The sequence below is a fragment of the Panthera onca genome, chromosome D1, assembly GCF_046562875.1.
Source record: "Panthera onca isolate mPanOnc1 chromosome D1, mPanOnc1 haplotype 2, whole genome shotgun sequence".
Classification (NCBI taxonomy): Eukaryota; Metazoa; Chordata; class Mammalia; order Carnivora; family Felidae; genus Panthera; species Panthera onca.
The window spans coordinates 75403354-75428143 of NC_138348.1; the positions used below are offsets into that span (position 1 = coordinate 75403354).

The window sequence follows — 24790 nt, forward strand, 5'->3', positions numbered from 1 at the left end:
ACGCGAGCACCAAGTCAGGTCTGTCCCAGCACTCAGAAAGGCTACGGTTCCTGTAAGCGCAGTGACTCCCCAGCACAGTGACTCCTTAGGTGGCAATTCTGTATCCAAACCTATAGGTTCCCTCACTTCATCTGCTGTTCAATTAGGTACTTTAAGACAGCAGTTACTAAACGTAAGCATCGCTAATCTACCACTCTGTGAACGACAGCCCAACTCTGTGACAGCTTAAGAAGGAGGCAAGTTGGGGGGGGGAAATTCATGAAAACGAACAGCCCAGCCAGTGGTGCGCATTCAGTCTCTTTAAGGTGGTGCTTCGCCAACTTTTCCATCTCAGATACGGCAGATGTGAATGAACATTCACCCCTGGAGGCCAGGTCTGGGGCAGAGCCACTGCAAGAATAAAATTTCATCTGTGTCCTCTTTTACCTAAAAATGTCAAGCAATCATATATAACGTTGGCCCTTAAGATGTGCATGGCACTGTGATGAAAGCCTGCGGTGGCTGTCACTGAATGCTGACAGTGTCCCCATGCGGGAGACTTGCCTGTGTCACAGGCTCCCATCTGAGAGACGAGAATTGAGGTTTGGGGAGGTCAGGGAACCTGCCCAGGCAGGGCCACAACACAAGTAAGTGGTGAGACCCTGTGAAACCCAGACAGTCTGGTTCCAGAGTCCTGCTCTTAACCACTAAGCAGTGTGGAATTCTCCTCTTTCAATATTCCTGAAACGTCACGTTCTCCAAATCTCTGGGTAAAACGTGACCCCAAGGAAGATGCACCCCTCACAGACAGCGGGGCTCTGCCTGGATGCCCCCACGCTCTGAAGCACCCCAGGAATAGAGAACCACAGCCTGCCAGCACTCATCTGCTTGTCCTCTGGCTTCTACGGCCAGGTGTGGGCTAACGGCCCTTTCTTTCCTCAGCCCGTAACACCATCCTCATGTTCTGTTAGGCATGAACTTCATTAACAACCCAGATATCATAAGCGCTGGTTGTTTATGGCATCTTTAAAATGAAAAATTCATCTCTAAGCTAAATTACAGCAAGTTAATTACAGAGCCTGGCTGATGGCAGACAAACTGAGAAAGAGTGAGGTATTGACTGAATTTTCAAGTACAAACAGCGACTGCCTGTACCCAAGACTACGTCTGGGCCGTCCTCAAATAACAAATCTCAGGGCTCACCCCCATCGAGAGAGTCGGTCTCAGAGGCGGGCAAGCTCTCGCATCCATTCATTTACTTATCCGCCAAACCCTTGCTGAGCACCCAAGCGCGGGGCACTAGCTAGTCACACGCAGAGTCACCCGCTCCCCAACTCATTCATTCAAACACTTACTGAGCACCTACCAGGTACCAGGCACCAATTACATGTTGGGAATATGCACACTGATTAACGGACTGGTCCCCCTGAGGGGTCGCTGATCCCCCAGGTACAGGGCAACCTCCACGAGCTAGGTGCTGTCTTGGCAGTGCGGAAGGAGTAATGAGCACAACAAAGTTCCTGCTCCGACAGAACACGCACCCTACGGGCAGGAGTCAGACAAGAGACAAAGATGTAATATGTCAAGGAGCAAAGAGCCATGAGGAAGACAAACCAGCGCACGATGACAAGTAGGGGACCTGCTGTGACAGAGAGGGTTACAAGGGACTGCATCTGAGCAGAGAGCAGAGGCCTGAAGGAAAAGTACCACAAGCCCTGAGCACAGCTAGGGGAAGGGGGGTGCCGGGAAGGGAACAGGGAGGGCAAAGACCCGGAGGCAGGAGCTCCCCCCGCCCCAAAGAAGGATGTGTGGGAAGTTCACCTGAAGCATGATGCAGCTCCTGTTCACCTCCCCCCAACCCCCACCCCGAGCATGAGGAAGAGCGGAGGGGCGAGAAGCTCAATCCAGAAAGGGCTCCACAAACCCACCGGCGAATGTCTCAAGGCCTATTATTTGTGCTTCACTGCAGGCCTTGATTGCTGCCCAAATTCAAATATTCTGCAAAAGGCAGACCATAAACTAAGCTGCTAAATATTTAGGCAGCAGCATATCAATGTTCTCTAGAGGCTCCAGGAGGATGGATCTGGGGGTAGGGGAAGGAGAACGACCCCATCAGACAATGACCTCAGCCTGCTGGAGTTGAGTTTGTCGCTAACAAAGAGATAAATATTTGATCTTTAGTTTAAATGATCTTTAGTTTAAATGCGACTTTTTTTTTTTTTTTGCTGACCCTTAGGCTGTTTTACCAAACTGAACAGTCAGTGAGGATGGTTTGGGCAAAGGGCACAGAACCAGCAGTTTGAAGACGAGGCTGACTGATTTCGCCAGTGGCCTGTCTGCAGACTCCACAAAGTGCCACTGGCTCGCAAGGTGCCGGGTCCCTGTAGACTGCCGTGTGGCTGCTGCTAGCTGAGGCAAACCCAGCCAACAACTCGCTGTCGTGAAGTCTTCACTGCCTTCTACCCACATGTCTTCCTGTCTCCACCTCTGATTCCTCAGTCTCCAGACAGAGTAACTTCACTTAATCCAAGGTCTGATCTTGGTCCTCTAGCTATACCAAGCCTTCAGTGGCCCCCAGGGCCAACAAAACACAGTGCACATTTGGCCTGGCCTTCTAGGCCTTGAATGCCGAGCACAACCCCACCCCCAACATCACCTCAAGCGGTCACACTTCTGTCCCTCTGAACGCAGAGACAAAACAACATGCGCCTACCCCCAGGTCTCTTCATCTCGGCCAGCTTTACACACTCTTGCTGTGCAGATAATGTCCCCGACCCCCATAGCCAAAATTAGTTACCCTTTTGCCTACTCTTATGCCTTGAAAATGGCCCTTCTTTCGTTTTGCCTTTTCAAAGAGTGAATCATTCTTTGCCTCTCCCACAAGGGGTTCCGTAAGTGTTCACCGTATGTAGAAGCCCGTTCCTCTTAGTGATGTTGCCCAAACCAGAAGTTTGAGGTTTTCCGGGATACCTCCCTGACCCCCAAGTCCCAGTATCAAATTGTTCCCTGAGTACTCCCAGCCCCTTATCCCCCCTTCTCCACCCCCACTACCATTATTAGGTCAGGCTCCCATCTTCGCTCATGAGCCTTTCTGCAACAGCCTCGTAGCCTGTGTATCCCTGCCTTACCTTCCTGCTTGCTCGAGCCCTAAATAGTACAAACATGTCTAAGTCCTTCTAAAATCACTGCCTGTGGAGGCAGGGAAAGGATGCTACAACCTGCCCATCCCCACGAGCAAATGCAGGAGATGTATGCATCTTCTTCAGCAAAGGGGTAGGGATGACTTGTCTCAACCTCGTGTATGTTTTAAAGCCTAGTTGCTGGAAACTCTTAGGCCAAAACACATCCCTGGTATACATATGCATTACTGTATACTCCAAGGTTAACCGCCAACCAAATCATGCTAAACTAACAATGAGAAAGCCAACCTAGGAGTCATTGCTAATTAAACACCTAGGTTCCCAGCAACTGCAAATTACCGGTCATTCAAGACGGTTTTGACATTGCCCGGTTACAGTGGCATTTCCAGCATCTACAGGAAATCCGACAGCCTGTGAGTCTGTGCTGCACAGGAGCCTGAAGAGCACCGCTTCCCAGCACAGGGAGGCGGCTGGACCCCAAAGGGGCATCCATAAACGCCAGAGGGGCTGTAACTTAACGCTGATCACACTTCGGGAACTTCTAAAAATGTCTCTGCGATTCCTGGCAGACAGCCTACAACATACCTTAAACTTGGAATTTTTGAGTCCCATACCCACAAAACCTGATAAAAGGCCTTGTGTGTGGCCTTCTGAACTGGACCAACGCCACTGGCAAGAGGCCTTGGAGGTAGAGACCAAGCCTACAGAATCCCGACTGCAAAAGACAGATCTGATCCAGGAACCCACAGGGTCTAGACTCCCACGGGGGTGTTCCACCACACGATCAGGCCCCCGGCACACCATTCAGCACCCCCACCCCCCATGCCTTTACCTGCAGGGGCCACAACCATTGTACAGCTAGCTCTCTGGCTGTGCCACGCTCTTGCTGACCTCCCGGGCCTCCATCCATGCTGCTGTCTGAAATGCCCTTTTCCACCTCTTTTCTCCCAGTCACTCCTCCCACTTGGCAGACTCCTCCTTCAAGACCCATCTCGCGGGCCATGCTCTCTTAAGAGTATTTCACAACGTTTCAGGCCCTAAGGTGGATAAGGGGCTCATCTCTGTGCTCCCATGACACCTGGTAACAACATCATAGTGCCCATCACACTGTATTAGCATCACCTTGCCTGGTATTCCCATTTGCTTGCAACACATCAGAGCGAACTATCAACCTGGTATCATTAAAAGTTTCAAATTCAAGATCACAGAAAAGTTGTCTGAATTTGAGGTCATAGTGTACCAGAACTAAAGCTGGGGTTTCAGGATTCCCATTAATTACCTTGAATGGAAGGCCTGAGGAGAGCAGAGAGTGTCACTCAATTAAGACAGATTTCCCTTTTCAAGTGTGTTTGTGTGTACATGGTTCAAACACTCAAGGTTAGAGGTGCCTGGGTGGCTCAGTTGGTTGAACATCCGATTTGACTTCTACTCCAGTCATGATCCCAGGGTCGTGGGATCGGGCCCCATATCAGACTTCACATGGAGCCTGCTTAAGATTCTCTTTCTCTCTCTCTCTCTCTCCCTCTCTCTCTCTCTCTCTCTCTCTCTCTCTGCCCCTCTCTCCTGCTCATGAGCATGTGTGCTTGCTCTCGCTCTCTCAAAAATAAATTTAAAAAAAATTTTTTTAAAGTTCAGGTTAAGGTAAGGAAAACAAGTAGGCTTCAGGGTGGGAGAAAGGTGTTTAAAAAGAAAAAGCTGTGCACTAATATTTAGTTTCTTTTTTCCCCTATAGAATGTCAGTCTTTTCTTCTGCTGACTTAGAACCAAGTTTCAATCATGATTTCTGGACCTAAAGGCTGCACATGTTTTTACATCGAAATATCTGGAAGGAAGGCTACTTGGAGAGTAGCAGGGGTATTAAAATTCCAGCCGATTACATACTGGTTATTTGCTTATTAAAGTTCCAAATGAAATAGTGGCCCACCTCTGTATTCTAAAAGTTGAGATTGTGGGGTTTGGAGGAAGAAATCACTCCCTGTATCACTTTCCAGAACACAACATCCATTCTAAGGACACCTTTGCCAGCTGCCAGCCTGAAAAATGACTTGGAAAATCAGAATCATTGCAGCCTGCCAAAGAAGTCAAGAGTGAAAGGTTAAAGTGTCTCACAAGCTACCTGAACGTGATGTCACCAATGCTGTGAGACCTCTCGCCAGGCCTGGGGCCCAGACCATGCAGTCCTCTCCGTGTGCCATGCTAGGCATGTTGGGATTCATCCATGTGCAGGAGGAGGTCACTGGCAGGTTTAAGCAAGGAGTGAGGTGACATGACAAGTATTTTAAAGACCACGCTGGGTCCAAAGTGATGAGCATAATGGAAGGAAAGTGGGAACAGGGCAAGCAATTCAAAGGCCTTTGCAGTGAAGGCCTACTGGTGTCACTGGACTTCGGGGGTGGACAAGGGAGGGCAACAGATGAATTCGAGATCTACATTAAGGGCATCTCAAGGACTTGGGGATCTGGAGGCAGAGAAAGGTGAGTGTTAACAGACGACTCCTCGGTTTCTGGCTTGAAAAAGCGAGTTAACAGCTGCACACTCTAATGAGATGGGGGTTAGGGGAGGTCTGCAAAGGGGCTGTGTTAGAAAGAGACCAAGAGATAAAATTTGGACCCGGTGAGCTTGGAGTACCCACAAGACACTCAAGTTACCTAGCTGCTGTAGTAGGTATAAAATGTCCTATAAAGCACAGAGGAGTCACGTGGAACGATGGACGCCTGGGCCTTTCTCGCTGGTGACCCTTCCCACCACCCTCTGAGGTGCTTGGATGTCCTGCTACTGTGCTGGGGCACCACATAAGGAGTTTATGGTGCCAAGTTCACCCACGCAGGCCGCTTCTATGTTGACCCTCAGTAGTGATGCCGATACCAGCTGTGGGGCCAGGAAAGCAGTAACTTTAACAGTAAAATGATAAATGATATTTTGCATCCTACCACAAGAGGAAGTAAAGTATGTAGACCAATATTTTCTTCAATTACAGGCATCCTAAGAGGTTTGCAGATTTCTCGATAGTGACGTTTTCACGGAGTCCCAGCAGAAGGTCTTAGTACCTAGTCCTGTGCCCTGCCGGTTATACCACTGGGAGTACCACCCTGCGTAGGGGGTTCCAAGTCGGACTCTCTCCTAGGGAAATGCTAATCTAAGGTGGTATCAGATGCAGAGAAAGGTCTCTCTCTCTTAACAAAAGACCAGAGAAGACAGCCTATTTTAGGAAAACAATGACTCACTGAAATCACATCCTGCTCTTAAGTTAATATGCCTCCTTCTGGACTAGAACCTGCTTTCCTATCATGATGGGTCTGTTTTCCAAGTCCCCCATCAAAGGACAAATCAAATGTCATTTAACAATCTGCCTTCTAATTAAAATTTGAGCCATTTTTTAAAAATCACAGTGAACTAAACAATTCCACATGGCAATAAAGCACTGTGCTCTGCCGCCTTGATTAACAGAAGCATTTGCAACTATTTAAAGGAGAAGGCGGGTGGGGGGGGGGGGACATCATTAGATACAGTGAGATGAAACCCCTGTTAGTGTCTTTCAGTTTACTCCTAGAGTAAGTATCAATGTAAACTAATTAAATTTCCTGCCTTTAAATAAGCCCAAACAAAAATAAAACTTACAGGACTGACTGGAGGGTCCTGGAAGGAAGAGAACTACTTTTTCAAGAAAGTGGCCCAGCTGAGGTGGGGGGAACACCAGGGTCAGGCTGCATGTCTTAACAGAGGATCAAGGGTCCTCTCGGTGGGAGGAACCCTGGGGTTGTGGAAGAGACAGGGCCCCAGGTTTTGTGATGGCAGCAGTGGCTTTCCAGGGGAAGGGTTGACACGGTGCAGGGGAGGGAAAAGCTGAACTCCTTTCACGCCCGCAACATGACCCGATGCAAGACATCTAACTGCTCTGAGCCTGTTCCTGACTGAATGTGAGAAGGTTCCAGCTGCCCCTGCCTGTTCCCTAGGACTGGCGGGAGAAGACGACCTGGTGCACTGTGTAGAAGCACCCCGTGCAAAGGTAAGAGACCACTGTGGTTACTGGAGGGGAGGAGAGGGGCGGGCAAGCACTCTATGTGAACGGTGACCCATAAACTGGGAAGATCAATAAGAAACTTCTTGAGGAGACTTAGCAGTGCAGTAAACAGTCTGGGAAAAGGAACCTGCTGACTCATTCGCTTAAAGCAAAAGGTCTGGAGCAGGGATGTGGGTTAAGATGCAACCGTCTGCTGACTGAAGCAGCTCAGAAGATCATACAGATGGATGGAGGAGGAGGTCTGCCATCCAGTAGATGGGAGGACACCTCCCCTCCCTTTCAATTTCTGGATTGGCTCCTAATGTGGGCCCATATTTGCCCATAAAAACTAAAAATCAGACACAGAAGCTTTGCTATTAGCTTCATGTCACCAGTAGCCCAAAGAGAAAGGACATCTAGAGAGTAGCAATTTCTGATGGATGCTCAAAGAACAGAATCGATTTGAAAATGATAGTGAAGGCCCCTAACAAGGGTGGAGTGGTAAAGGTGCAGAGTGAATCCATACAGGAACTGCCTGTCTAGTGGGGAAGGCTGAGATGAGACTCTGTTCAGCATCCAGGCACAACTCAGATGCACCCTCCAAGAGCTCATTATGGCCAACGTGCAAATACGCAACTATAATCAGGTGTGGAAATACCCAGATGGTGGTGACGGGTTCACAGAGAAGGAGCCACGGATGAAGATGGGATGGGGGAGGGGCACAAGTGATAATGTAAAGCTCGTTATGGTACCCGCCAGTGAGGAGATAGGATATGGGGATTCCAAAACAGGAGAAGCGCTATCAGCCGGGAGGGGATAAAAAAGGCCTGATTTGTGGGGAAGTGACACCTGATAAAGGCCTTCAGGGATCAACAGGAACCTGGCCAGGCAGACAGCATGGGGGCAAACAGTACATACAGGACTGGGCATGTCTGAGGAATGAGGGGTACAGTAATCCCTCCCCAACAATGGTTTCCCTCATAAGAGAACTTTAGTAGGTACAAATTTCCTTCTGTTTACCTTTTCTTCAACTCCAAGAACTGCAGTTTCAAGGCTTTCAGCAAACTGATTTCCAGTAAAGGTGACTTGGGTTATTCCTGTTGAGAAATCAAAATAAGAGGTATCATAGGTTTTGGGGAGCTACCCCTACACAGACCCCTTTTTGGGGATACTCTCCCCCCCAGGCCACGCTGAGAGGGTGGTCCCGTGGCTCCCCTCCCCAAACTGACTGGCTTGGGGAGGGACTCTTGCCAGGGTCAGCTACACTGCTTCCTCCCTTGCTCATCTGAGGATGAAGATGTGCAAACTTAGGCGAGCAGTGGTGAGCCCTTATCCAGGGAAACACACACACACACACACACACAGACACACACACACACACAGAAGGTGAGCAGGACTGTACAACATGCAGCCTCTGGATTAAGGGGCCTTCCCGCTCCAGTCCCCAGCAGGCTGGTCACACTATGCTCCCTGCATTCCCGAGATTCCTACAACAAACCCTCTGCTGAGGTCAGCTGGCCTGAGAGCATTTCTGTTCCTTGCGACCGAGAATCAACGATTTAAGAATGATGGATCCAGGGACAGGACCAGAAAAAGAACAGAGCAGAGAGTGAAGAAACAGAGGCTTTTGGAACAAAGTCTCGGGAAAAATAAAAGAAGATGGGAGAAAGTGACCCGGGACTCTCAAGTACTGTCCCATAATAGCTGAGAGCGAAGGATGAGAGGGGTGTGTGAGACCCAGAGAGGAGATCCAACAGATATAATTCATAAAATCCCAGCTGTATTAAACATTAAGATGGAGGCCCAGACACTGGGGGAAAGGGGCTCTTAATATGGGCATTTCCCATAACAAAGCAAAGCAAGTAAGAATTTAATCGAAAATACAGAGGTAGGAGACTGAAAAGTTTCTATAGCAAATAAGGAACAATTGAGTAACTATAAGAAGTGTAATAATTTGAAAGTTGATTTACCGTGGGGTTTTTTTTTGGTCTAAAACAATAAACATTATTATTATTCATGGTTTGGTGGGTCAACAATTAGTGCTGGGCTCAGCCAGGTAGTTTTTCTCTGGTCTTGCCTGGTTTACATATGTGGCTATAGTCATCTGGTGGCTTAGCTGCGCTGAGTGGTAGACCAGATGACTTAGCTCACATACTAGGGACTGATAAGGCTGTTTGTGCTGCTTTTATAGTCTATTTTAATGAATGTAAACTTCTGAAAGCTTCAAATATGTATGCCTACTATCCCCTTGCCGTATTTTTCCATTGGTTCTTGAGTTGGTCAACCATGAATTCACCCACTGTAAGGTTTCATAAATCTAACCTCTTCCTCCCCCTCTGCCAGGGAGTGATGATCTTGGTGACGCTCAGAGATAAAGATGTGGGAAAGGGAGGGGTGAGAGGCAGAAGTGGAAAGGGGAAGGTTCTTCAGGGGCCCTGAATGCTGAGTTCAGTTGGATGGACTGCATTCAAACAGCAGAAGTCAAGATGATTGTAGTCTAATCCCCTGTTCTTTCTCTAAGAAATAATTACCACTCAGAAAATGTAGAAAGTTTAAAAATGGGCTGCAGAGGGAAAACATGACCCAAACCACAGAGACTAGAAATTAAGTCAACAGCAAGCCGTGACCTTTACCCTTGACAGGATCCTTTGCCTGCTGCTGTTGGTTAACGGCAGCAAAGGCTTCACAAGATTCTCCTGGCTTCTGGACCTTCTAAGCAGCTCAGCACTCCAGGTGCTTACCGGGAGTAGGCTTTCACTGAGCAGGAGCAGGGACACCAGTTGACCGTCAGAACAGGCTGCTGAGCCCAGGCCTGGCCCCCAGGAGGCCGCTACCACAGCCCTCCACAGTCTCTCCATTCCCACCAGTCATCTCTGTCCCACCACTTCCTCTCTGGGCGTCGGTTTCCTCATCCATGAAACGAGGGAAACTAGACCCCACGGCTACTCAAAGGCGGTCATCCACCAACTCTTCGCTGCTGGTTCACGACAAGGTGAGCACAGAAATCAGAGACGCTGAGAAGCTGGGACAACATACGATACTTCCACACAGCCAAGCACATGATGAGCGGGGCATCCTTGCTGAGTGAAGCACAGATTGGTACAGGAGTTTCCTGTAGCTGCCATAACAAATTCTCGCTAACTGGGTGGCCCAAAACAACAAAAATCTATTCTCTCACAGTCCTCGGGGCTTGAAATCAAAGTGGAGGCAAGGGCCACAATCCCTTCAGAGACTTTAGGGGACAATCTATGCCCTGCCTCTCCCAGCTTCTTCTGGTGGCCATCGGCATTCCTTGGCTTGTGGCCGCACCTCTCCTCCATGTCACTGCCTTCTGTGTGTGTGTGAAATCTCCCTCTTTCTCTCTCTTATAAGCACACTTGTGATGGCACTTAAGGCCCTCCTGGATAATCCAAAATGGTCTCACCTCCAAATCCTTCTTTCAATCACGTCTACAAAGACCCTTTTTCTAAGAAAGATTTGGGCACACCTTTGGGGATACCATTTAACCCCCCCATAACTGGGATGGATATTGCCGAATTTGTGCGTGACCAGCTGTACCTGGTATGCACTGAACACTCGTATCAGATCACCACTGGGGGAAAGAAGACCCCACCCTGTCTTTCACTTTCCTCTACAGCCCTGAGGCCTGGGTTGGACAAGATCAGATTGCAATGGGCAGCCCCCAGGAAAGGGAAGGAGGCTAACAGGAGGCAGGGGTACAAGAACAGGTACAGACTTTCCGTCAGCCCTTCCCAAGCTGGTCTCCCACATTCTCTGGCAGGCAGTGGAATAGCTGGCCCTTCCTTACCCCAGCTTTCTGTCCTTCAAGCAGCTTTAGCTGTAAAGTAATTAAATTGATCTGTGTTCTGTTCAAGTGTTTTCAGAGTTTTCAATGTCCACGTTTGAGATCAGAAATGAAACTCTTCTGCTAAAATCCTTGTGAACCTAGCACTGTCCTGCCAGTAACATATCCTCTCCCCAACACCCCTCCCTGTAACCTCAAAAGCACTCAGGAAAACACTCAGGCTTCATAACAGAATGGAGAAAGCACTTGGAGACTTGACAAAGCAAGGGCATCATTTCTGATTAGAAGTTTTCTTGCCTTGCAAGAATACTCCTTGCTAAAGGAACCATTATGTTGAGTCCCTTTGCTATGTTACATTTCAGCTTTAAAGGGCAGACGATGTCAAAAATACCTGAAAATGTTTAAAATGATAACACTCGATGCAGGTATGGCCACAGTAAAATGGGCATTCTCATCATTCAACTACTAGTAGGAGTATAACAGGCACAATCTTTCTGGAAAGCAATTTGGAAATTTTTATTAAGCAGCTTAAACAGTACAAACCCTTTGACATTATAATTCCATTTTCAGAACTCTGCATTAGGGAATGAATTAGAAGCGAGGACAAACTTAATGCTCAAAGGTATCCATGCAGTGTTATACACTGATAAGAAAAAAAAACTGGAAATAAACTTAATAGCCAACGAAAGGAAATGATTAAATAAATTATGGTATATTCATAAATAAGGATTTACGCAGACATTAAAATGACATTTTACAAAGAACTTTTCATGAAAATGACATTTCTAAGAATAACAGCTGATCCTTACATGGTCCAGGCATTATCACAAGCTTCTTATTCCCACATTATAGATCAGAAAATGGAGACACCAAGAGTTAAGACACTTGCTCATGGAAATCCTGCTAGTAAGAGACAGCATTGGGGTTTGAGCCCACCCAGTCTGACTCCAAAGTCCATGCTCTTAAACCCTGTGGTAGGCTAAAAACTGGCCCCAGAGATATCATGACCTAACCCTGGAACCTGTACATGTTACCTTCTATAGAAAAGGGTCTCTAGGGCGCCCAGGTGGCTCAGTTGGTTAAGTGTCCAACTTGGGCTCAGGACATGATTTCGCGGTTCACGAATTCTAGCCCTGCATCAGGCTCTGTGCTGACAGGTCAGACCGTGGAGCCTGCTTTGGATTCTGCGTGTCTCTCTCTCTCTCTCTCTCTCTCTCTCTCTCTCTCTCTGCCCCTCCCCCACTCGCACTCTCTCAAAAATGAATAAACGTTAAAAAAAAAAAAAAAGGAAGAAAAGGGGTCTCTGCGGATGGGATTAAGATAAGAACCTTGGGGTGCCTGGGTCACTCAGTCAGTTAAGCGTCTGACTTTAGCTCAGGTCACGATATCAGTTCATGAGTTCGAGCCCCACATAAGGCTCTCTGCTGTCAGCACGGAGCCCACTTTAGATCCTCTGTTCCCCTCCCTCCCTGCCCCTCCCCTGTTCATGCATGCGCGCTCTCTCTCTCTCTCTCTCTCTCTCAAAAATAAACATTTAAAAAAGATAAGAATATTAAGATGAAGAGATTGCCTCAATTATCTGGGTGGACCCTAGAGGCCATCACCGGTGTCCTCATGAGAGGCAGAGATTACACTCACTCGCGCACGCACACACACACACACACACACACGGAAGGCATGTAAAAACAAAGGCTGATATGGGATAGATGAGGCCACATGCCAAGGAATGCCAGCAGCCACCAGAAGCTGCGTGGGACAAGGAATGGATTCTCCCTCGAGCCTCCAGAGGGAGCACAGCCCTGCCTACATCTCGATTTGAACTTCTGGTCTCCTGAAATGTGAAAGAATAAATTTCTGCTGTTTTAAGTCTCCCCACTGGAGACAATTTGTTACAGCAGCCACAGGAAACTAACATAAGCTCCTATGTTGTACTGCTCTCAATGCAAGAGAAAATATTCTTATGTTAAATAGAGAAAGTAGAAATTGAAATTTATACACAATGATCTTAATTATGCATACAAAAATACATGCAAATACAACAAAATGGTTTGTAGTGATTATCTCTTGAGTACTAGAATTATGGGTAATTTTCAGCATTATGCCTTTTGATATTTTTCCAAGTTTCTACAATTAGCGTGAATTACTTTTACAAAGGAAATAAAATTATTTTTTTTTTAAATTAGCAACTCATATGATATTTCTGCACCTCTAACTCAATCACAAAAATTAGAAATCAAGAGGGCCAAAACTCCCCAAGTAGAACATTTCTTAATTCAGTCTCAGAACAACACCTGAAAAATCAGGAATCCAGATGCAAGCCGTTCTTGAAGTGACTCCACTCAACCCTCGGCCTCTCTAAAGCCTATTAATCTTCAGACTCTGGTAGGAACATAATGTGGCTGAAAAAGTTTCAGGCTTTGAAACAAAAGGATAATTTGAGCTGGTGAATGTTTTCCTGCCCATCGAGCCATATGAGAGGGTGCGGGGAGTGGGGAAAAGGGGGACTTCTCTGCATTCCCAGAGCTCATCCAGCCCAAAGTGGTGTGAGCTGCATGCCAAAACCAAAGGCACTGGTTAATAACCATGTAAATGTTTGATTTCTCTGTAGGTGACTTCATAGAATGAAACAGCAAGTTAAACAGTAGGTTAAGCTTCTTACTGAAGTCCTGACTCCAAAGCCTCCTGCTGTCATCTGTCCAGGCAATCAGAAGACCAAAGGCCAATTTTACCATATCAATATCACGCCCTTTGATTAAATATATTCGCATAAAGATTGTATTAACATTTTCCCCCATGTCTGGGCAGTACTGGATCAAAATAGAAAGTAGGGTGTGTTGTGCCTTTTGTTTTGAGCCTAAGAGAAGGGAAGAGTCACTAGTCCCCTCCAGAAAGTGCCAGGTCAGAGCAGCGAAGCATGAACAGCACATCATTTGGTTTTATTCAGCTCACCCTGCACAGTGCAGCGAGTCCAGGCACTGGGGTGATGAGACCACAGTGTGGAATCTGTCCTTGAGTCTCAGATTTTTCAGGGCACGTGCATTCATTCTTTGTTCAGCCAATCAACATAAACACACACCTACTATGTGCCAGGCACTAAGTGGAGGTTGGCTGACATTTTAAAAGACCTCATCTCGGGGGGCGCCTGGGTGGCTCAGTTGGTTGAGCGTCCGACTTCGGCTCAGGTCACAATCTCGCAGTCCGTGAGTTCGAGCCCCGCGTCGGGCTCTGGGCTGATGGCTCAGAGCCTGGAGCCTGCTTCCGATTCTGTGTCTCCCTCTCTCTCTGCCCCTCCCCCGTTCATGCTCTGTCTCTCTCTGTCTCAAAAATAAATAAAAACGTTAAAAAAAAAAAATTAAAAAAAAAAAAAAAAAAAAAGACCTCATCTCGGACACACTATCCTCTCAGATGATACGTTTGGGCAAACGGCCCACATCCTAATGATCTTCATTAGTCATTTGGATCACAGGGATACCGGCAGTGGCAAAGTGTAGACAGGAATACCTAAACAGGATGGGCTGAGCCTTGAAAATGGAGAAGATAAAAAGCAAGTGGTTTAGTGCTGTGTACCTCCCTACGTATCACTGTCATACCACTTGTAATTTCAGGTCACCAGCTGACGCATACTTGAATCTCCGACCTGACCATCTACTCAATACAAATAATATATGAGCATTTTCTCCAAGTCTTTTTTTTTTTTTTTGCTTGCACTGCATGCCTAAATCCACTAGCACCTAATCTTAGAAGGTACTTATAAACTATCTGAGATATAAATTAATGCATGAATGAACACAGGTAATCAGTTTCCTCATCTGTAAAAGTGGAAAAGTCAGGCTACACAATGATTTCCCAAGGAAAATTATAAGAAACCTATTTCTATGAGATACGCCAAGAAAAGGACATTCACATGTTATTCAACTTGGGAAATACTACAGTCTATTGCCTTCTACCCCCCTTCAAGATTCACAATGCACATTATACAATGAAGGATCTGAGAAATCCTTCAACTAAAAACCTGCCTGAGCATCCCTAAATCAAGTTAACCACAGATGCCCTTCAAGCTTAACGCTTACTGAACCAATATTCTAAAGAAATTCTGGAAAAATACTAACCCAAACTCTTCATTTGTTCAAATACATTTATTAAGCCCTTGCAATAATGATACGATGATGATGAAAAGAGCCAACACTGAACGAGTCAGCACTTAATAGGTATAGTACTTGGAGCTACCGCCACCAAGATAAATATGAAACCTCGCTCACAGTCTACAGTCTACTGGGAGAGACCCGTGAACACATGATTAGTAGAGCTGGGTATGTGTGTATATATATAAACATGTATATGTATGTATGTGTGTATATACACTTGCACGCAAGGATGGAGAGTTGGTGAAGACAAGTGTTCCAGGCAGATGGGAAGCAAGAGAGTCCGTTGTGTACAGATGAATGAAGACAGTCTGTTTTTCAAAGTATGGTCCAAGAACCTTTGTGGGTGGCGCAAGGTCAAAACGACCTTCAAGTTCTGTTGACACTTGCACTGATGGTGCAAAGGAAAGGGGGGGGGTAAAACTGCTGGTGCCTTAGCAAGAATCACGGAGTGGCATCGGACCATATTAGCAGACACTCTTTGCCCTATTGCCACACATTCACAGTTTACGAAAAAAAAGTCAATTTCACCTAACAGTGTCCTTGATGAAGCAGTAAAAAATATTAATTGTATCAAATACTGACTCTTTAGTACACATCGTTTTAATATCCCATCTGACAAAATAGTAAGACCTATAAAGCCCTTCTGCTGCCAGCCAAAGTATGATGGTTATCGGGAAGAAAACAGCACTTGCGTGACTGAGCTGCAAGTCGGATTAGCCACTCTTTTCCATGGAGCACCATTTTTATTTGAAAGAATAATAGAAAAACTATGGTTATTCAGACGTGGGTACCTGTAGAAATTTTCTCAAAAATGAACAAAGTAAGCTCGTTATTTCAAGGAAAGTTGATGTTTGTTGCTAAAAAAAATTTTTTTGAGCTTTCAAGCAAAAACTAACTTTTTTTTTAATATATGAAATTTATTGTCAAATTGGTTTCCATACAACACCCAGTGCTCGTCCCCAAAGGTGCCCTCCTCAATACCCATCACCCACCCCCCATCAACCCTGAGTTCAAAAACTAACATATTTAAAACCTTGTGTCAGTCACTATGAGCTTTGGAGCATCCCAATTCTTAGACTTTTCAGATAACAGTGGTAGTAACATCATCAAAAGTGATATTTTCCAAATGGCTAACATATGATGTTTCAAAATGCATAAAAGATCCTTCCAAAGTGCAAGATGGACCAATAGATTTTAACATTACAAAGTACGAAAAGTTCACTGATATGGTTTCAGATTCTCAGCTGCAACAAACCTTTAGGAAACTATCACTTGTCAAGCTCTGTTGTAGTTTCAAAGACTACCACAGTTGAATACAAACTGGTGCAGCCACTCTGGAAAACAGTGTGGAGGTTCCTCAAAGAATTAAAAATAGATCTACCCTATGACCCAGCAATAGCACTGCTAGAAATTTACCCAAGGGATACAGGAGTGCTGATGCTTAGGGGCACTTGTACCCCAATGTTTATAGCAGCACTCTCAACAATAGCCAAATTATGGAAAGAGCCTAAATGTCCATCAACTGATGAATGGATAAAGAAATGGTGGTTTATATACACAACGGAGTCTACGTGGCAATGAGAAAGAATGAAATATGGCCTTTTGTAGCAACATGGATGGAACTGGAGAGTGTTATGCTAAATGAAATAAATAAGTCATACAGAGAAAGACAGATACCATGTTTTCACTCTCATGCAGATCCTGAGAAACTTAACACAAGACCATGGGGGAGGGGGAGGGGGAAAAAAAAAAGAGAGGGAGGAAGCCAAACCATAGAGACTCTTAAAAACTGAGGATAAACTGAGGGTGGATGGGGGGTGAGAGGGTGGGGAAAGTGGGTGATGGGCACTGAGGAGGGCACCTGCTGTGACAAACACTAGGTGTTATATGGAAACCAATTTGACAATAAATTTCATATTTAAAAAAAAGAAGACTACCACAGCTAACTGAAAAGGTTATTAAAATACTCCTCCATTTTCCAACCACATATCTGTGTAAGGCTGTATTGTCTTTGTACAGTTCAACCAACGCAACATATTGCAACAGAATGAATGCAGAAGCATTTATGAGAATCCATCTGCCTCCCATGAAGGCAGACATCAGAGAGATCTGGACAAATGTGAAACAATGTCACTCTTCTCATTAAACGTTTTTATTTTGGAAATAGTTATTTTTCATGAAAAATTTGTTATCATGTTTATTACTACTATGTTTAAACTAATTTTAACAAATATTTTTAAATCTTTTCAATTTGGATTTCATATAATAAATATTGCTAGATATGATCCACATAACTAAAAGTTCTCTGGGGAAGCCATTAATTGTTAAGAATTTTTAAAGGGGTTATGAAACAGGAAGTTTGAGAACTGCTGCTCTGGTATACGGGGGAGCAGGGAGTCACGGCAGGTGAGGTGTGGATGAAGAGGCAGCAGGGAAGGACACCCATGGTCTCCCACACAGTGATGAAGTGTTCAGAACTGATCTTATCAGAGCCAGTGAACGGTGTAGGGCACCACATGATATGGACAGATTTGCCCTTTAGAAAGCGCAAGGACACCATAAAGGGGCCCTCTGCTCCGTGAACGTACAATTCCCAAAACAAGTCAGTCTGATGGGAAGTCCAACGGTAACACACGGAAGGGCCATTAGAACAATCTAAACAAATGGAAGACAAATTTCTATAAAAGATCAGGAACAGAAAAAAATATATTAAAATTTAATGATGGAAAGGAAAGAAGCAGAGTCTTGCAAAATAGACTTGCAACCAAATGGAATTCTGCAAAATGAGGGAAATCATCAGCAACAAAGTGCAGGGCTCTAAACATCTGAAGATGCCAGAATCAAGATGCATTTCAGGCAAGTTTAGAAAATGAAAATAAAGGAGCCAGCAAAGAGCAATAAACTGCAGCAGTAAAGAGGGAAAATGAATGCGGCCCAGAGAAGACAAACAGAAGCATTTAGAAATAAAAAGTCAGGAAGAGGGGAGACCAGCTCCCATTTCCAGAGTGTGCACTCCATCCTATCGGCACGGCACGCACTCCACCACCTGGGGGGTGGGGCAGGAACAGATGGGGCAGGAAGCTCCCCCGTGGCCAAGGACAGCCCTGCAGCACCCAGTACGGGATGGGAAGGCTCAGACCAGACAACCAGGCCTCCTGAGCAAGTGTCTCACCCAGAAAAAGCTGGATTACACCAATCAGGAATGCAGACAGTATAGAATAGACAAAACACAACTACCAAAAGTTGCTCTCAAGGAGTTTATGATAATTATCAGCTAAATTAAAAAAAGAAAGAAAAAAAAGAGGGGCGCCTAGGCGTCTCAGTCAGTTAAGCATCCGACTCTTGATTTTGGCTCAGGTCATGATCTCCAGGTCGGGAGATTGAGCCCCGCATTGGGCTCTGTGCTGACAGTGTGGAGCCTGCTTGGGATCCTCCCTCTCCTCTCTCTGCCCCTCCCCTCCTTGTACTCACTGTCTGTCTCTCTCTCTCTCTTTCAAAATTAATAAATAAACATTTTTAAAAAAGGATAACAGGGTAGTTGTAACTAAAATGAGAATGGGGTGCTGTACAAAACTCCAACTAGAAGATCTCGGTAAGTTTCTTGAATGCACTGGACCTCAGTTTCCTGTTCTGCAAAATAAGGAATCTGCCACTTACTCCACCAAGTGGGTGGGAGGAAAGGTAACGCATCGCAGATGCTCTGAGCACACATCTGGCATATAAACTCAATAAACAAAAAGCTGTGAGTATTTTCACTTTAGTTATGATTTTGGGGCCAAAGCGGACTACAGAGTTGTCATTGCACTTAATCAAAGCCATAAAATCCCCAAGGTCAAATATCAAGGTTTTAAAAAATCACCAGCATATGAACACAGAGAAAGAATCTGAATGGCTATGGCCCAGGCTACACTCACTCGACAGGTTTCTAGAGAACTGCCCTTGACCTTGGTTGGGCCTGATACCACTGGGCCTGTAGGATCTCTCCAATAACAAGGGAACATTGTCAAGCAAAGCACAAGGAGATCCAAGAAAGAAGGGAGAAAAAAAACAAAAACCAAACAACCAAACCACCTTCCTGAACAGCCAACACTGCTACGTCATGTACCCTTCACATGATTGATCTCCCCCCTGACTGCCATGATCAGCCGGGCTGGAAGAGGGTATGCTGTCATCACCCCCATTTAGTGGCCTAGGAAGCAGTCTCACAGCTGAATTGCAAAGAACCAGTGTGGCCGAGGCCTCTCTCACTTGACCTGGGGGCTTAGGACTCTTTCACAAGACCACACTGCCCATCCCAAGAGGGACTGAGGGTCTGCCCAACAGATGTGGGCCAACAGCTCTTCACCCAGTTCGAACAGGACATTGGGAATCCACTGAATTAAAAGATAATCTCAAACAAACAAACAAACAAACAAAAAACCCACTCACAAGATTCTGAACCATCGACATGAATAAACATGGCCAATTAAAGAAATGCTTTCTGGAAAGGTTGGATAAGAAAAAGAGAGTGAGGAATATTTTGATAGATACAGTCAATGCTGCCAAACATAAGACTCCTGCCTTTCTTTACCATCCACAGCTAACAGAATACCCAGGAGGCATCCATTGATTGACATCGCACACCCTGCCCTCGGGACGGAGGATGTGAGCCAGCCTGTGACCCTGCCCCCAGACAGATGTCTAGTGAGCAAAGAACTATTTCTTTATAGACGTAGTAAGTGCTGGTAAGTGCTGTGAACTTGCAGTTCCGGGTACCATGGGGCAGGTCATGAGGGGCCTGAGTCTGAGAGGTCAGGGGAACACATGCAGAGGCCCCAAGGGGTCTCAAATCCCATGAGACAGAAAGAGCTATAAGGCTCAAGAGGCCGGCAGGGACCAGGCTGCACAGACCTCGTGACTACACAGACTGTACCTCTCCTAAGAGTATGTGACTCTGCTCTAGAGAACATCATCCAGTTTGCCTCATAAGAAGTTGTTTATTGTGGCTGCAGCTCAACGTGAAAGTACAGATGTCTGTCAAACAGAAACTTTACAACTTTTTTTTTTTTTTTTTTTTTACCGTAACTTACAGAATAGGAAAGACACTTTACAACCCAGTACGTATGTACGTACGCACACACACACACACACACACACACACACACACTTTCGGCTGGTAAAGAACTCTAAATTACCTTCAGAACCCAATAACCAGTAACCGGAATCATGACCCGCAGTTGGAGATGGAGGCCCCGGCTGGGGTGGCAGCGGAGGAGAGCAGGAGGAGGAGACAGAACTGACGGGGCTTGGTGACTAATGAGGTATAGGGTGGAGAGAGCGGGAGGTGTCACAGGGCTCGCGGGCCTCGGGGTTGATGGTGGTGCCATTTCTGAGACAGGGGAGCCCGGGGAGATGCAGGTGTAAGTGTGTGGGAGGACAGGAAGAGATCGGACTCCTGGGTCTAGACTTTTCTTCCCATCTAGACTTCCTGCCCGGAGGAGGATGTGCGTGGGGGTGACAAAAGGGACCTTCACTTAAACACTTCACCAAGCAGGGACCCACGCAGAGAAATCTCACATCAGAACTGCAGACTGTTAGTTCTGATAGTTCTGATCAGAACTGCAGACCTAATAAAGAATGCATTTTTGCAGACTGTGCTCAGGGAGGTGGACCTTCATGAAGCGAGCACAGCAGCAAGTGGTTGCAGGAGGACTTGGGGACTTGGGGCTCCTGCCAAACGTCTTTCCTTATCTGACCAACATAAAGCACTAATCACATTTAATTAGAGTCCATCTGCCCATCTGTTCCCTCCACTAAGTGAGCTACTTCAGGGCAGGGACCACCCTGTCTCATCAATCTTTCTAGTCCCCAAGCCTCCCTAGCACACTGCCTTGCCTGCTGCCTATAGTAGGTGTTCAACAAACATCTGCTGCATGAGCGGCCATGATTCAACATGATAAAATTCCCAAAAGGCCACTTACATTGCAAGAAACCAAAATAAGGCAGAGCAAACGGGAGGGGGGAGGCAGAATGTGCCAGGAGAATTCTGATCATTGAAGGGTGTGGGCCAACAAAAAGCCAACCGTTCACAGAGAAAATGAGTCTTCAAAAAAATGTTGAAGTCTGGAATGCGCTACGGGTCTGGATCTTCACCATCTTGATCAGAAACAGTAAGCAGGTCTGGGATGGAATCAGGAAGACAAAGGAAACATAAAATAGGGGGAATGAGGCATAATGTGTATATATCATTTGGCCTTTTCTAAAGATCACTCTAAATGTTTAATTCTTTATATCGCTTCTCTCACCTCATTTTTCCAACAGCTCTAGTTCCTTCTGTGTGATGCCTCCCAGTTTCCAATCCTCTGCCATCCTCCAAAGTCCAACTCTATGACTTGTTCCCCCAACAAACAAGAAGGGTGTTATACACCTTCTGATCTACACCGCACCCACAGCCCTTGCACAGACGAGACACCCAATAATACTTGATAAATTGATTTTTATAGTGCTGATTTGATTTTGTTATTAAATGTCAATTCGAATTCATATTTTTCTAGTCTCACCCCCTTTAGTTGAGACTGTAACTAAAACTTTCATTTTTTAATAGTAACAGCCCCATTTACTCAGCACCTACCACATACAAGACATGGCCAAGGACCGTAAGTACATTATCTCCTATAATTCTCAATCTGCAGGGTTGGATTATTCCTATTTTACAGATGACAAGACTGAGGCTCAAGGACAACATAGTTTAGTAAGTGGAAACTTCGGGATTCAAACCCAAGACAACTTAATTTCAAAGCCAAATAAATGTGCAATCACTCTAAAATTTCAGCACTATTTTCCCTGGCACAGAAGTGCAGAGAACAGACCATGGATATGGAATCCATACTCAGTGCTCACCAAGACATATTTAGAGCTCACCTCAGAGGAAGCTTTTATTAGGCTTGAAAAGGCCATAATTTACCAAGACCCATTCACTCACTTCTACAAATACCTAAGTCCAGGTTACGCTTGTTTTAATTCTATGATTAAAAAAATGGAACATGCTAAGGGCACCTTTTATTTCTGAAAGAATGTTTAAGTTAAACAATGAAACAAACAGCTTCAGAACAATCAAGTCATTCATTAGTGTCAAGTAGTTAATAAAATGATCACAGACACTATCAACAATAGCCAGAGTATGAAAAGAACCCAAATGTCCACCAATGGATGAATGGATAAAGATGTGGGGTGTGTGTGTGTGTGTGTGTGTGTGTGTGTGTGTGTATATACATATATATTGGAGTATTACTCGGCAATCAAAAGGAATGAAATCTTGCCATTTGCAACTACGCGGATGGAACTAGAAGGTATTATGCTAAGTGAAATTAGAGAAAGACAAATATCACATGACTTCACTCACATGAGGACTTTAAGATACAAAACAGATGAACACAAGGGAAGGGAAACAAAAATAATATAAAAACAGGGAGGGAGACAAAACATAAGAGACTCAAATATGGAGAACAAACAGAGGGTTGCTGGAGGGGTTGCGGGAGGGGGGATGGGCTAAATGGGTAAGGGGCATTAAGGTCCTGAAATCCTTGTTGCACCATATGCTAACTAAGTTGGATGTAAATTAAAAAACAAAATAAAATGAAATAAAATAAAATAAAATAAAATAAAATAAAATAAATCACAGAGCTGTCACAGCCTCTGTGCTCCCTACATTACAATTCCCCCAAAGTTTTCACTTACGTGTTATTGCATCTGAACACTCCAGTAACTATGAGGCAATTATTGTTGCCATTGCACACATGAGGAAAAAGATGAGCTAAGAGAAGTCCAGTGGTTGCTGAAGATCACCATGTCTATTATTTGGAGCCCTTGGTTGTAAGCAACTAAACAAAACACCTCCAATTAGCCAAGGCAAAAGAGAAACTTTGTCATAGGAAGGGTAGCTGGGGACTTGCAGATGAACAGAGATGTTTCCTCTCTCTGCTTCTCTCTGCCTGCAGGTTCCTCCTACCCCCCTGGCAGGCCAGCTTTCTCCTCCAGACAGGAAATCCGGGCCACCAGAGCTCCAGAGCCCCATTCCGGCTTCACCACCTCAGAGAGAAAGGCTCTTGGGCCTCAAGTTCCAAACTTCTGGGAGATGAGCTTGAAATGATGCCCACAAGGCCTCTCTGCTCTCCTCAGGCAGACGCTGGGTGGTGTGATGGCGGGTACAATGGGACAGATGGCAGATGTCTCCAAAGACATCTCCCCATTAAATCCTCTTCCTCTCCACAGTCTGACTCCCACCCCCAATACCTTTGATCTGGCTGAGGGGTCCAAGAGTGGTGAAACCAGTTCCACGCTTTTCCTTTGTATTTTTCCCACAGGAGGCTGCCTCACTTCGGTAGGGGATACCCCAGTACTGGAGGCTCTGTGGAAAAACCCCATTTTACATCCTATTACATGGCCGTAATTATGGTCTTAGAGCCTCTGGGACATCCTGGCCTCACAATAAATTCCGCCCTTATTACTAAATAAATAAAATTTTTTTAAATTTTTTAAAAACTTAAAAAAAAACCACCAAACTTCAGAGCGAGGCCTGTCTGGCCTAGTCAGGTCAATCAGTGGTCCACCGACGGCACAGGGGACCAATCAGGAAGGACACTCGGCAGGCCCCAAGGGCGGTGGGGGTGGGGGGTGCCAGGTCCAAAATCAGTAAGAGTTAACAGATTAAATATTAAAACTAAGTAGAAATCCTGTACACGCAACTGCTAAGCTACTGCTCTTCAGACCCCAAGGCCAACGATCTTTCTTCTTTCTACACCAGGGCTGACACTACTCGGGCGGGCGCTACTGGTGAAGCCAGTACATAATAAGGTGCTAATTGTGTAGTAAAGATGTTTCGTGCAAACAGAACTAGAAAGAGAGAGGTCAATATACCCATTTACATCGAGTAACGTCCTAAAACCAGAGCTTTGCACGTCACAATTTTGTGCTAAGAAGAGCTAAAAACCGTATTTCTTCATCAGTGAAAGTCAGCCTAGCTCCCCCCTCCAACCACCTCCTGGCCAACCCCCCACCTCCCCTTCACCCCTTACAGCTGAGGGACAGAGCCTCTCCGCAGGTCCTCTACGCCGCAGGAAGGTTCATCTGGGCCCAGGGGATGACTCAAGTCCCTTCTTCTGAGGAAGAAAGCAGGACTCAGACACACAAAACCAAGCCTGCGAGGAGGAACCCAGAGGCCCAGGGCTCTGCAGAGACTGGAGGCGGGCTGGCCTCAGGGCACTCTCTCAAGTCTGAGGAAGCAGGGGTGGGGGGGGGAGGGGAGGCAGGCAGGGGGTGCTTCCCTCTCGCTACCTCCTGAGGACTGTTACAACTCCCTTGGGTTTGGCTTTTTTTTCCCCTTCTTCTTCTTTAATTTAATCAAACTGCTTCTGTAGCCCTCGCTGCCTGCCACCTGCCACACGCTTTTCAAAGTGCTTCCCAAACTTGTCTTGTTCGAGCTGGTGGGAGTGAGTTTCCACCAGCTTCCACAGGCTGCAAGTGGCTATCTAGAAGAAATCCGGGAAACAGGACTTTCTGTCTCCTTTCCTCAAAAGTCTAACAACAACCTAGCTGGCTCAAATCAACTCATTTCTCTGCCTCCAGCATTTTGTGTCTCTCCCTCAGTCCACCGCATTCTCTCCTTCCGCAGAAATGAAACCAGACTCCAACCAAGACTGACGTTAGTTAAATCAATTAGAAGTTAACATCTATTAAATGCTTA

General features: G+C 45.8%; 1 protein-coding gene across 1 annotated transcript in view; it reads right to left on the reverse strand.

Moving 5' to 3' along the window:
- Nucleotides 1-24790, reverse strand: part of SMCO4 (single-pass membrane protein with coiled-coil domains 4) — a 63376-nt gene that overhangs the window by 13219 nt on the left and 25367 nt on the right. Inside the window, exon 4 of the mRNA XM_060604393.3 lies at nt 8140-8216. Coding sequence (XP_060460376.3) covers nt 8140-8216 — 77 coding nt within the window. The remainder of the gene's footprint in view (nt 1-8139; nt 8217-24790) is intronic.